This window comes from Montipora foliosa, chromosome 2 (assembly GCF_036669935.1).
Source record: "Montipora foliosa isolate CH-2021 chromosome 2, ASM3666993v2, whole genome shotgun sequence".
Classification (NCBI taxonomy): domain Eukaryota; kingdom Metazoa; phylum Cnidaria; class Anthozoa; order Scleractinia; family Acroporidae; genus Montipora; species Montipora foliosa.
In genome coordinates, this window is record NC_090870.1 from 35,505,343 (window position 1) to 35,520,342 (window position 15,000).

A 15,000-nucleotide genomic window follows, 5' to 3' on the forward strand; every position below is an offset into this window, starting at 1 on the left:
TTTCCTTCGCTTTTGTGTTTGTCAGCATTGTGATTTGCGATAATTCAGGTTGCCATGTTCAGAAGTATGTTTCAATTACGAACTCTTGATTAAAACGGGCAAAGAAGGTTTCCTGACCCGACAGATGAAATGTAAATATTCAGTCAAATATCACAACAATATAAAAAACGAAAGACGGAAGTTTCTTGGCTAAAAAGTACGTGTTTTCACGAGTGAGATTAAATGAAGAGACAGCACGTGCCAATACAATAATAAAAATACTAAAAATAGCACGCCTGTTTTATTTCCGATTTGAATAACAAGCGACTCCTTATTGGCCGAAATTAATTGCCAACTCGCTTAAGCTACCTGGTTTGGTGACTTAAATTTAATGAGATTTCCACTGAAGTTTACCGACTCTCTTAACTTTAAGTGAGTTGGAAAAGCAACTTTTAACGCGATTTCCGGTTGTCACTCGCTAAGCGACCTTAAACCCTCTGGTGAAAACACGCCCTATGTTATACCCATTTCAAACCCTTTGGGAACAAAACGTTTTGTTCCAGGTATTTCCATATCATTTTAATGTGAATTATAATGCAAATACAATACACAAAGAACCTTAACCCCGGGAGATTTGAATAGGGTACAACATCTAGTTAGCCGATTTGGTCTATGTTTATTTTCCCGCAAAACTTGGTCTAAAAATAGACACTTTTCTGACGCAGATGGGGACAAACCTGATAACAGATTCTTACTATTTGGTAATGGATTCTTGCTATTTAGTTATACTATCGCGTTATAAAGTACTGTTTTTGTATATGTAATACATATATGATTTATAATTATCCATTTTTGCATTACTCATTTTTGGAAAATTATGTACATGTTCGTGCCAATTAATTGCACGTGGCAGTGACCAACTCGAAGATTAAGCTGCTTTGGTCACTGCGCACATTCTGCTTTTCACTACTTGTGTAATCTAATTTGCCTTTTTTGTCTTTTTTTTCCTGTGCCAATTAAAGCAGTCGTTCCAGATTTCCCGCGTCTGAGCACGGATGCTGATTTGATGCTGATGTGGATGTTCGGTATTTTGAAATACAAATTCAATCAAAAATGAAACGAAAATAATGTGAAATAGTCAACTTACATTTGCCCAAGCGCGTCCTCTTTTAACATTTGTGCACACCAAGAGTCCATTACCCAAGAGTAAGAATCTGGTATCAGGTTTGTCCCCATCAGCGTCAGAAATTTGACTATTTTTAAACCAAGTTTTGTGGGAAAATGACAATAGATCCAATTGGCAAACTCAGTCGATATTGTACGCTGATGGGGACTAGGCCAATCTGGGTAAATCTTGCTCTTGGTGCATGATAATAAAAATTGAATTAAAGACAGCCACTGATCACGTTGTTAAAACCACACTATACTGAATCTTTTTGGAAGAGTGATTTCAATGGTAGACAAATGGCTGCGAAGAAGACAATTGTGAGATCCACGATACCGCTTTCCCTTGTTCCAGAATCACGGCATTGGGATAAGAAATACCGCTGACCTCAAGGTGCTGCAGAGACAGATTCCCTGAAGTGGACACAATTTCGAACTTCGTTATTTTTTGCTTACTTCTTTGGGCGAATGTGCACTGTAAAGTACCCGTGGCATAAGACGTATAGAAAGGAAGCTTATATGGACAAGGAAGCTTGGGGTCGAATGAGAGTGTGGCACTTGGTGCAGAAAAGTACTGGCCCGAGAGAGCAAAAGGGATATGCCACAACACCATGTGAAACGCATAATGAGAGGTGGCCCAAGGCAGACCATCCAATCCATAGCCAGCTCCCGAGTAGAGGCCGTGGAAATTCCATTGGTCGTTCAGGTTAGAGCGCACGTGTTCAATGTTTTTCTCTGCTTGTAGTAAGGCCCTCTGGGGCTCCATACCTGAAAAACAGCAATGATACGAAACCAACAATCAACCTGAATGTGTTTGTTGACATGGCGCCATTAGAAGATAATGAAGGAAGATAATGTGATGAAATTAAGATTATAAACGAAAAAAAAGATTTCAAAGTTTATGACGAGAATTTCTAGGCACAAGCTTTTGCCAAGACATTTCGTTCTCCTCTGTTGCTACAAGAGAAGAAGATATGTTCAAAACAAGATTCAGAGAAACTAACCAAATCAAGAACCATGAATGCTTTGGTCGAATCCTAATGTTTGGCCCAAACATTAAACCAAAATTACGTGACATCCACAACTTCAGATGGATTCCGTGACGTGACGGAACCGTAAAACCTTTCTCCGGAACTTTAATTAAAACTTGCATTTAGTTCCTGTCTTAAATGACAGCATCTAGAAACATGTTCATCACTCTAATCAAACTTGTTTCCAAGATACAAGACCAACCATAACCAGATGCTCATCTGGGTAAAATATATACCTGTTGGGTGAACAATTACCGATAACGAAAACAAACTCCTTAATCAGATGGTGCACCTATGCAGAAAGAATAAATCTTTCCCAGGAAAGTACCAACCATTAATCTTGCGTGTAGTTTTTCGCTTTACCTAAGTGAATTTGCAGAGTACTCCAGTCAGGATTTGCTCCCATCCAGATTGACTCGTGAAGGGCAACCAATTTGTTCAGCTTATTTGTGGAAATCTCGTTTGGACAAGAGCCCACGCTCTTGTTAACTGGGCGATCAGTAGCCAGGACTCGAAGGCCATAGGGGGTATCGTTTATTTCGAGCTCCTTCGCCAAATGCGACTTTATCCTGTGAACCATACAATGATCATTTTCGTTATCCATACAGCATGCTATATTCTAAAAAAGCTATCCGACTCATGAAAATGATGAGAGATATATATGAAAGCCAAATATTTGAACTGCGGATTTGTATCCAGTATCTAAATGAAAACTAAACGCCCTTAATCGTTATTTCTATTCTTGCCGCGAAACATGCGCCAATCAACACGGTTCTGAATATGATAGTGAAGTAGTTAAACGGGAACTCGAGACAAGGGAACACGAACATGGCGAAACATTCCTGATAACAACTACAATTAGGTGACTTCTTCCAAGCAAAGCTCTGGAGGTAAGAACAAAAGTGTATCCTTACCTGCTTGGATTATCCAGATGTCCTAAGCCCAGAGTATAGGCCCACACTTGTGCATACAGTGAATCACTCATAAGCCACGACGGAGAACCGAGCTCCTTATCCCACCAAGCATGATAGTAGCCATCTTCTTCGCTCCATAGTTCTTCCGAGATTTTATCCAACGCGATTGCCAGCGCGTATGTAACTTTCTGCAATAATTCTGCGTCACCCATGATTTTAGAGAGCTCTTGAGCCGCACGTAAAGCCAGAACGTACATAAAACTGTTGAACGTTGTGTGATCGTATTTCTGGAACATCAACTGATCGTAAGTACATTGAAGTCTGTAAGGTAAGCCGGTTCTGTTCGTCCCCGCGCCGATCATCCAATCAACACCTCTCATTACATGTGGCCACATATCTTTTAAAAATTTGCTGTTATTGGTCCATTGGTAAATTTGGTACGTTTCTGTTATGAAGACTGTAGTGACGTCACCCATGATTCGCTGATTGGGTGGACCACTGTTAACACAACAAGAGAGTGACGAAAAAATAATCAACTTTACTAGTTTAGCATAAAAATGAGAATTTCGATCTCTTCACTGCACAGTGTAAATTCTCCAAATGCTAATGCTAAATCCCGGGTCGCACTCCAGGGGTTGGCTGCAAGAGAGTCCCCCTACCTTCCCTTCCAGGCAACCAAACTTCCTCGGGAAATAAATTTAGAGCCTCTTTGATAAACGGTGTCGTCGACATCCTTAACCCAGACATAGAACTAAACTACTTTTTGAGCAAAGATAAAATGACGTACTACAATAAAATTCAGCACTCCGGTTTCATTTAATGCATTGGACGTCAAGAGAAAGCAACCTAAGCTGGACTCGTTAGGGTCTTGGGTTCAAGCATTTGGCAGACAGAATCTCGATTTTTGGGAGAACGGGCAACGCACTAGAAACGGACAAGTCACAAAACTTGAATTTGGCAATGTGTGCGAGCTCCTAAGCGGCATTGTGATTCTCCACCATTGCCCCCTGTGCACGTATTTTAAGTCGCAAGTGTCACGAAAATAACACAGGAAGGAGGCGGTGAGACGTAATTCAGCTTGGTAAGTTTAGTACCAGTCCTTTAATGAAGCCAATGTTTAAAAGCTGTAGGTGTAATACAACGAAGTCTGGCCAGCGAGTTGTTTTGATACTGTTTGAAAAAGGGCAAATAATAACTCTAACCCCCAAGTTTTTCCAGCGAACCAACCTGTCCATTTTTCGTGTCGGGGACTGGCAACCAGCCGCTAATGTTTCGACAATGTGACCGTCTTCACTTTGATACCTGGCCCAGGCTCTCATGACGTTCTCAACCAAATCGGGATAAAACAAAACGTAAGGAATCTCTCGCTGGAAGTCATTGTGTACGGAGTCTACATCAATGCAGTCTAGAGACTCGTACTGACGCCATCTTCCATCATGCAGATAAAGCCCACTGCGCCAGAAACTAAGCCCGTTGACCAAAATATCTTGCAACCACACCGGCAAGGTCTGGACCGTCGCATTATCATCGTCAAGTATCATCGAGGAGTGCCATGCAGAAATGGCTTGCAAATTCGAGGGTAGGTAACGTGATAAGTACAATGCTACCTCTTCGCTAGAATTGAACAGGTTGCTATAGTAATTACCGACGATTTCCTCTGAAACAAGATAAAATAATTGAAATATGACGGTTACCTTCAAGAAATTAAAAAAAAAAAAAAGCATAAACAAAAACAAAAGCATTTTAAAAAATTAATGGGAGTGACAAAAAACTGCCGCTCACTCAATTAAGGGCCATATTTCTGTATAAGTATAAGAATACTGTTCTTTTACCACCTCCTTGTGAGGCATATGTAAACGATCGTTGGTTAGGAGCTTATAATGACACCTGCTCTGGTACATTGGCCGCATTCATACTGGAGGACGTCTAAGACGTCTTAGACGACTAGTATAAAAAAGGGAAATAAGGTGGACGTATTAAACGTCTCAAGTTAAGTGCGTCAAAACGCACGACGAACTTAACAGAAGTCTAAGCCATCTAGTGTAAAGACGAGACGCACTAAACTGGGACGCACTTAGCAATGAAGTGCACACAGTCTCTTTGGTGATTAAATCTCAGTATCTTTTGAAGAAAATTCTGAATTTGATTTTTAGCCGTCGAAGGTGCGGCAAGACGTTTAATGCGTCTGGACGTCTTAGACGTCCTATAGTATAAATATAGCCATTATGTAAAAATCCTGAGGGTTGCAAGGACATTTAATGCAGGGCAAGAGGAATTTTCTACCGCGCGACAAGTCGGAATTTGTGTCCCGGATAATGGTAAATGTATCTGGGACAGAAATTCATGCAAATGAAATGGTCGCCATACCAGTGAAATCCCTGTTGGGATAGAACCAACCCAACACCAGTGTGAGTGCTTTTTCTTCCTCGGGTCTCACGGTGACGTTGACACTTGCAGCGCCGTAGAAACCGCTGGAAAATGATTTTAGTGGTGACGTCAGATGACCAATGGACTCAAATCGACTCCAAATTTCCGCAAAACTGTCGCTCACCATGAAAGAAGAACTGGCACTCTTGTCAGTTAAAATGGTGGTGTTACCACTTTGTGGATAGTTTCCCGGCTTGTTGAGCGTTAGCATAGAATCACGAGCTGCCCACGTGCTCTTTTGACCAGAGGTAATGCTCGGATGCCAGGCGTGAGGGGGCACATCATTGAATAACACACATGTTTGGTTGTTTTTAACCACTTGCCATGACATACAATCTAGCCGACCAACACAGAGGTTTGCGCACTGGGTGATATTTAGAGTTTTAAAGATAGCATACGGCTTCCCAAGTCTTTTTGTGTCGGGCTGAATGCCCAAGGGTAAATTAAGCATGAACGAAACCTGTGCAGCATTCTTGGAAGGATTTTTTACACGAAGAATAAAAGCAACAGCGGGAGTCGCAGATGATTTAGAATCACGTGGTTTTAAGGGCGAGATAGCAAAAAGATCCAACTGGACACCACCAAAGCCTTTGTCGATGATAGCGAATTTGGACACAGGGTACGAACCAAAATATCCTATTGAGTTGACACCTATAAAACATACACATGTCTTATTAATAACCGAGTTCAGGGGCAGTACTGTAAGGACGGCCAGCGTTTTTCGTTCCGTTTTCATTTATGTAACAACAGTAAGGTCCTAGAAAACAACGGTCGGGATTTGATTCAAATCGTTGAATCAAATATTGAAACTTTAAAAGTACAACAAAAACGGTTGGAAAAAGTTGGTTTATTTATTTACTTATATTTTTTCAAACTTGGCTAAAGGACACGAGATCCCATTTAAATTACTAAACACCTAAACTCGAAGAATGTAAATGAATATTGGGCATTAGCTCAAATACAATACGATCATTTAAAAAACATGAAACTTGAAAATGAAACTCAAACGTTTAAAAGCAAAAGTTAAACTTTGACGACATTCAATTGAATTTAAAGGTAGTTACACTATCACCGTAAAAAATGAGATGAGAATGATAACGACTCATGTTTCTTCTTAAAGGAAATTAGGGAAATTTCAGACTTAAAGTTGTCATGATGACTGATTGAATTCCAGGGTTGGCAATGGCGTCCGAGGTTGTTATGATATCTGAACCGGTTTAGCCGCGCAACGCGTTTCCCTGAACAGCAGGGGCCAGAGCATAACAGGACATCCCCGTCATGCAAAGAAAACTTCGAGCGCTAGCATATTGATCAGTAAGTGCAGAGCCAAAATCTTTCATTTTAAAGTAATTACAAAGAAATAATAAAACTGGTCGAGATCAGATAAATGAACGAAAAATAAGTTCCGTATTAAACCAGTGGATCACTGCGCTTACCAGGGAAACCTTTGGGTGGATGGGTGCGCAATAATTTTGCCGTGCTTGCGGTCCCACGTTTCACACGGACACCGATTACAGCTAGATCCAGAGCTCCGTAGTTCAGTTTGGCCGAGCCTGCGGGAGACTGGTTCTCAATGGTCCACTCGTGAATGGAACCATCTCCACGGAGCTCAAATGATCCGGTGCCTACAAAAAAAAAATGCTGTAAGATATGTCACGTGCAAGTAGTTCCGCGGGGGCACCAATAGAATTATTTCGGTAAAAATATATTCGGAAACATTGAGCTCACTTAAAGTTTTCGAAGTTAGTTCTCGTGTCGGGATAAAACGTATTCCCTCTATTATTTGAAAGCTAAATATGGTCGGCCCCTGACTCTGTCAAGCGTTTTGCAAAGATCTACCCAAATTTTGACAACTAGGAGAAGACTTGAGTTCGTTTCATCCCCGACTTGGGTGTGTCTTTGACGAAATTAAAAATTGAGTACTTACAAGTGAAAGCAAGGATTCCATGAAGGAAGAGCCTAAATTCAGCTACGTTTAATTAAGATGGAACAATAATTACGTCGATGTATGCAGCAGGTACACTCTATCACAAGAATTTAGAAGTGATTAATGATGTTGTCCCGATTCGATGAGTTAAAATGACGTCATGTAATTAGGCCAAAGACCAAAAGAAGAGCGGTTAAATTTTACCAAAAGAGGATAAGGTAAGAGAGCGGAGCCCTATGCCCCATCGTAGTTTTCAAAAATCTATTTTTAGTTTTGCAAAGCTATTTTAAGTTGTCGTTTCCAAGGTCGCGCAACTAGATGATCAGGGCCGCTGAAAGGCCCGGGATGAGATTTTTCAGCTGTGTTACGTCCTTTTCAAAGTTAGATTCGTCGGCGAACGTACAACAACGACTCGAGTCAGTCTACGGCATTCTTCGCTTTCTAACAACAAGGTTAATTAAGCCTTACCTAGACCACCTAACGGAACAGCACTGCGCATGCCCAGTGGAGGTGACCGCTGCTCCTTCGGACTTCCACGATTTTCAAACAAGTAACTTCTCAGCCCCAATGCATCCCAGCCAAAACGAATGGTGGATACATTTTCAGGTTCCGAGTACAAACCACAAAATGGCTGCCAACTAAAACTTTGATCTGCATAAACAAACGAAGGCCCATTGCGGAACTGGAGGGCGTCAAGATAAGGGATAAGATCGCTTGTCTTTTCTGTGAAAATACCAGTAAATCAGCGATAGTTTATGGTGCATGTGTAATAATTTATGTTGTTATGACGTTTTCACTCTGTTTCCCGGTGTTACAGAGTAGTCTTAGGATGACACTTTTTACTGGCTTGCCATATGGCAATCCAGTAAGAAAATGAGTGAATTTCTCCGTTTTATTATTTTTTTCCTTGTCAAGAAAATGGAAATGTTGCGCAATAGGTCTTTCCTGTCACTCCCCTGCTAAGTATTGTTTTGTGCGTATACTTTTGGAAGGTTTGTTTCATGGTGTAGTAGAAATCCGTAAATTTTATCTAGTGGACACAGTAGAATATTTAATTAACCTGCAATGGCGTCAAAAGTCATTGTAGCCCGAATGGTGTTTTAGTGGATCTAAATACAATATACCCTTATGGAGCTCTGTAATGGAACGTCAATTGGATAAGCAAGACAGGCGGTGAAAAATAAATAGGTAGAATCTTAGCAACAATTACATTTTTCGCCTTGATATTATGTACAACACTGAAACCAAATGCCAAACTCTGTATGGGTTTAACAAACATTGAAGGAATCGAACGCCTTGAATGCATCTGTGTTTACTGAAGTCATATTTCAGTTATCTGGCTGTTTACATTTATTCAGTACTCAACTCTGCACAGTCTTCAGGTCAAAAAAAAGTGGAAATGTGACAGGGAAGAATTATTTGAAAGAAAGCTTGTTGTCTATTTCGTGCTTCATTATTCACGGAAAAGGTTCTTCAGAAAAGGGTTTGATCCTGAACTGTGAGAAATTTATTTCATTGCATGTTTGTGACACGGATTGTGTTTCTTGTTTGTCCTCCCGCAATTGAAATAGTAAGGGTTTTTGCCTCTAATAGCAAATATGTTGTTTGTTTCAAAAAAATCTTAAGCTGGTAACGGCTTTTGTTGCCGTTGTGGATTCATCGTGTTGTGTAGTATTCAAGCTTAACTAATTTGCATAAGTGGGTTGAAATTTAATACCCGAGCAATTTCATCACAAAGATGACAGGAATTTGTAGTCGTGTTCTTTGTGTCAAATGATTAATAGGTAGCCATAGTTTTTAACGTCAGAAAAAGATTTGTTTAGTCACTCTAGTGTAAAATGAAGTTATTGTTAATCTGAGAAGCCAACAATATTTCTCTAACTTTCTCTTTAAAGAATTTTTGTTTAAACCTATACACTTGAGTAGTTGAATGCGATCATATAGAGCCAAAAACCTCGATCCCAAGGGCATATATTATAACCACGAAAAAAGATGGCGCAGGGCGTGCATAAGTTAAGGGAAAGTTAAGGGTGCTTGACGCCACGCAGCGTAAACCTAACACATGAAACAACACGTGCATCGTATAAATTAGGGTTAGGTTAATGAGATGCATGTCACGTACGTACACGAAGAATTCTTTATTACGAAAGTTAGAGAGAGGTGTGTATCCATCCAACCATCCGGGTGGTAGCGCAAATATATAGCGAAAAGAACAATGGGAAAGACAGGGAGCCAATGAGGTAAAGATGATGTCATCACGGCCCAATGAGACACCACTGACGTCAGTATACATTAACTTAAATAGAAAAACAGAGCAATATCGGTTTGGCTTTACAATTAATTCAAAATGGCCCCAACTAGTTACCTGCGATAACGTGGCCTTGTCTAGGGTATCGTAATACGAGTAGACTAGAGAACGCAAGAACGCAAGAACACGGGTGTTTCAGTCTTAATCTTCTTTTTTATTTTATTTTTACTGGGTTGCCTCATGGCAAACCCAGTCGAGGTCTACGTTTAGTTTGTTTGTTTTCTTTTTTTTTTTTTTTTCCGTGTCGGTAAAAGTCTTGCCTGTCACTCCCCTGGTAAGTGGTGTCTTTGTGGACAGAGCCTTCTGCGAGTATTTTCTTAGGATCGAGAGGGTAGTGGAACTGCGTAGATTTCTCTGGTGGACACAGTAGAATCATTAACTTAGCCTGCAATGGCGTCGAAAGTCATGTAACGCGAATGGCGTTTTAGTGGATCCTTAAACAAAATATACCCTTATGGAGCTCAATAATGGAAAGTTAGTTGGATAAAATAGGCAGGAATCTCAAAAGCGACGAGCACTGGACTTCGACAACAATCTATCGCCCGTCGAGACGAAATCAAAGTGAGCTGCATTTACCTGAAGTACATGGTAATTTGACACGATTGAGTTTCTTGTCTTCACGCACGCAATGAAATAGGAAGAGGTTTTCGCCTCCAAGAGCAAATATGTTGTTTGTTTCAATAAATATTTCGCTGGAAAAGGATTCTGTGGTATTTTCCGCCTTTGTGAATTATAATATCATGTTGTGTATTGAATTTTCGAGCTTAAGGTTGAAATGTGATATGGAAGAAATTTTTTAGTATTGCTCTGTAAGCAGGAAGGGTTCACAGGCCTGTTGGAAGCGTGCTTGAGTTTCAACAAAATGAGCCCCAAAATCAGTGAAAACTTGTGACGCAGATGAATAATAAAGTAGCTGCTATTTCCAAAATGATGGAATTACCTGGTGATAAATAACGTCGTACGCGTCTTGGAGAGTAAATTTTGACTTTGCATAAACAAGAGTTGGGCGATTGTGATCTTTGTTTTGACTTCGCTCATTTCATTGTCAAACTTTATAACACTTGACAGAAAAAGAAACTTACAAAAACCCGGTGTCTTGCCATCATTTGACACAGACGCTTCACTGTTTGGCGAGTAAACATGCCGCGGTAACTTAATCAAGGCGCCCGCTGAATTCCGGCCATGTCACTTTCGATTTTGCAATTTACTTGAACGTAGCAAAAATCTCCCAAAATGTTTGTCGCTGATCGTAACTTTTTATATTCTATATTCACGGTTCAAAATTAATGTTGTTTTCATGTCGTAAATATTTTATTCTCGATCGACCGTCCGGGAAACTTCCTTCTGCTCTTTCTGAAAACTGTGTATCAATATTTATTTGCTTTTTCATCAATATTTGTTTTGCATAAAGTAAGCTAACAGAATCTGTACCTTGCTGAGTTCGCATTTGTTAGCGTTAATAGTATTTTCGGTCAGATGTTTCTGTTTTTATTAGAGGTTTATTGTTTTGGTCTCCCATCCTAACCCTAACCCCGCGAAACAGGGCTTGACTTCAGTGAAGTTTAGTATTACAAAGCTTTCAGATGCTCAGAGGGCACACTTGTGGTGAAAAGAAGTTGTGAGGGAACTTGAAAATTATCAACATGTCAGCCCAGAAGCCAATGTTTCTCACTTCTCTTTTATTTGTTATTCTTCAGAGACTGGAATGCTGTATTTCAATACCACACAATTCAGTGCCTTCTGATTTTCTGTAGCACGTACCACAGGCAACGCAGTGTATGCTTCACAGAAGCATCTAGTTTTATTTTTAAAGAATGAACAACAAAATTAAACGGGAGCTCTTTGCACTTGAATTGAAATCACCATCCTCGCGGATCACACAGTTCGCATCGCTTGTTTGAACTAATTTTCAGCATTTTTAAACTTGAGTAAAGAAAGGATTATCGCTTTGGATGGAAAACAATAGCGCTGCTATTAGTCACGGAAGCGTGACCGGCTTTAAACGTTGCAAAAAAAGACAGCGCTCATTTGGTTTAGAATATTCCGAATGTTTGTCCGCTAAAACTTTCATTTTGTCGTGAGGTCATTTTGGTTATTTCTGATTGGAATTCGATGAGGTTATCTGGTGTGATTGTGATTGGTTTCTTTTCTTTAGTCTTGTCTTTGCTCCGTTGTTATCTCTCATTCAGGATATTCATATACCGCCAAAATGATATGCACACACCATACTATTTTATGCGCCACACGCGCGCACGTGCTCTTCATATTTTCCTACACCAAAATTTGCACGTGTTGTGGAGCTAGGGTTATGTGTTCAATTTTAAGCCTAATTAATGCATGCCCCTCGCCTTCTAAAAACCCGCGTGTACGTACGTGACTTGCTTATCAACTTTACCTAATTTATGGGTTACGCTGCGTTGCGTCAAGCACCAACTTTCCCTTAACCTATGCACGCCCTGCGCCATTGTTTTCGTGGTTATAACATATGCACATGGATGGGATCGAGGTTTTTGGGTCTGTCTGATCGCGTACAACTACTTACTGACCGATGAGTCATCAGGCAAATCTGGCCCAGTCGGAATACTCAAGGTGATAATAGGGCCGTTTCTACGAGAGAAAATAAGCCGCGGCTTTCTCTGGCCGCGGCGTACATGATACTCGAAAGGAACTATTTATACGAGTATAACTCCCAGGCCAGGATAAGCCGCGGCTTGAGAAAGCCGCGAATGTAGATTTTGTACCATTTATAGGGGGTGTTTGCGTCTTATGTAAGCCGCGGCCAGAGTAAACCGCGGCTTATTTTCTCTCGTATAAACGGCCCTATTGTCTGCAAACTTTAAGCAGGTTTGTTTCCGGGTTAACAACATCAATATCATTAACCAGGATGGAAAACAACCCCGGACCTAAGACGGTCCGCTGTAGAGTGCCTAGTTTAAAACCAATTCTTGATCAACTCTCCAGGAGATATCATCAAGATAAAATCTTGATGGGTATCAACAACAAATGTAACTATACTGGTTAAATGGTTGCCGGAGCAGAACAATTGCGTGATCGCCGAGGTCATACATTCGTCAACACAAAGTATCCTGCCTTCTGAATTCGAAACTTAATGCAATAAAGCACAAATATTATGAATAAATTTGGGGCGACTTCAAAATACCCCGCCATTATTGTTTTCTTAAAGCAGCATCTTCCTCTTAAGTTTGAACCGAGTTAACTCTGCTTTGAATCGTTTCTTTCCGGTTAGTGAAAGTGGGGCTTAATAGCTAAGTGCAATTCCACTATAAACAAAAAGCATTTACATTTTACGAGCCATATTAGACCATGTTAACTCATTTGTAAATTGAGGGCGGGTTTTCTAGAGTTGCAGATGGGGACAAATGCTCGACTTGGATAGCCTCCGACAGTCGAAGAGACGGACAGTCGATTTGATACTTTCACACTAAATCAGTCAAGATTTGGCCACATTGATTGCTTTCCGTTTCGCAAAAACTGTCAAACAATGAAACTGAAAAAGTGAAGGGATAAATTTCTTTCAACAATGGATGAATTTCGGAGAGTCTCAAATCCTTCCTTCTCCTCAGGAGTGAAACTACAGAATTAAGGGCCACATCTAGAGATTGACGAGCCGGTTCGTTTGCCATCCACTGCCGAACCAAACGGGCCAAAACAAGGCACCAGTATAACAGACCCCAATCTTCGTATGACTCGTTCTTTCATCCACCTCCGAGCCAAACGAGCCATTACTTCCACAGGTCTCGAATGTGGTCCTGTATTCTGTGATTGCTCGAAAGCTATAATTTTTCTCTTGTATTTTGACATCATAAGAACCAAATATTTGTAGACATCTCTCGAACCAGAACCGCACACAAATTTAAAATTAAAGGAATAAGTCCTACCTGCAAACACCAGCACAACTGGGAAAACAATAGAAACGGCAAGCACTGATAATTTCAACCTGTTCATGGCTTTCATGGGCTAATCGTCGCTAGTAAAGTCGTAGCACAGGAAGGCGAGACGTCAAGTTATTAGATACGTTTATCACATGATTTCGAGTGCAAGAGCCCCCGGGCATGAAATGTTGACAGTCACAGCGTGCGCTTTAATGTTATATGAAGTTCATGGATGAACTGACTTATTGAAAGAGATAACAACGTTTCTCAAATTCAAGCTTTTACAAGACTATCGTATTAATGTAGCCTGTGCGTGGCAAGCGTTTCCGTGAAAGATTTTTGATGTTTTGGCCGAGCGAAAAATGGGTCGCCCTCCCCCCCTTCATTTCTTTTTCTCTCTCACGGCCACAGGCGACCCAGAGTTGAAAGGTAAACAGTTATGAGGACTTGTATGGGAATTTCGATAACAAACTGAAAAAGATATTTACCCGCAAAAGTTCTCAATAAAAAAGCCGTACTTTATTGTCGTGGTGCATTTCTCGCTTTTTGTGTGGTTATTTGCCTGATTGAATGCGATTTAAGCGACTCCTCAAATTCCCAGGTTGTCACTCGTACCTAAATAAAGGAAAAGGCCGGAAAGTAATTTCTGGCTTACCTCACATCTCGCCGATAAAATCACACTTCTCCGGCATCAGAACTATTAGCCTACCAAGTATATAATCAAATTGACCGAGGTAGGGTAGCATATTTTACACATTTTTCACACTTAAATATCTTCGAAACCAATGCAGATATTTCTAAACGGTAAACGGCGTTTTTAATCTTTCCTGGAATTATGATAAACCTAAAAATTCAACCGGATGTAATTACAAAGGCAGCACTTTCTCCTCAGTTATTTAAAGACCCTGGGTGTTGGTTCGGCCGGAGTCGAACTCACGACCTCCTGCAAGGCGGCCCGATGCTCAACCAACAGAACCACCGGTGCGCGGTAATGGGCGACAAAGTCACAGCCTGACGTTGCTCGCAGGACTTCTATTGCGTTGAACTTGATGATGGGTTGAGATGAAAGCAGACCTCTCAACCTCAAAACACCGAAAATCTGGAGACTGATGCCAAAAAATCTGGAGATTTCAGTAAAAATCTGGAGATTGATCGACCGGCAGACAAAACCAAGTAAACACAGGTTCTTAAGAAAAGAAATGGTTATTTTTCCGCTTATAATTTTTTAAAACATGTGTGGACCTTAACAACACAGAAATAAACTTGATTTTCACAGCTTCAATACTCACAGCTTAAGTCCAGCCAGTGTGTGAGCACTGAGCTGAACTCATTGCTCAGCATTATATCATCATTATAT

The 15,000-nt window shown here is 40.6% G+C and overlaps 1 protein-coding gene across 1 annotated transcript; it reads right to left on the reverse strand.

Annotated features, from left to right (window-relative positions):
* Positions 1 to 985: 985 nt before the first annotated feature.
* LOC137992938 (non-lysosomal glucosylceramidase-like) lies at positions 986 to 13,780 on the reverse strand. The gene is made up of 8 exons (XM_068838530.1): positions 13,650 to 13,780; positions 7,911 to 8,165; positions 6,952 to 7,140; positions 5,456 to 6,166; positions 4,316 to 4,745; positions 3,089 to 3,586; positions 2,538 to 2,743; positions 986 to 1,911 (listed from the first exon to the last, which is right to left on the reverse strand). Exons 1-8 carry the CDS (start codon positions 13,723 to 13,725, stop codon positions 1,430 to 1,432), a joined length of 2,847 nt encoding a protein of 948 aa, XP_068694631.1. The 5' UTR covers positions 13,726 to 13,780; the 3' UTR covers positions 986 to 1,429.
* Between the last annotated feature and the right edge of the window lie 1,220 nt (positions 13,781 to 15,000).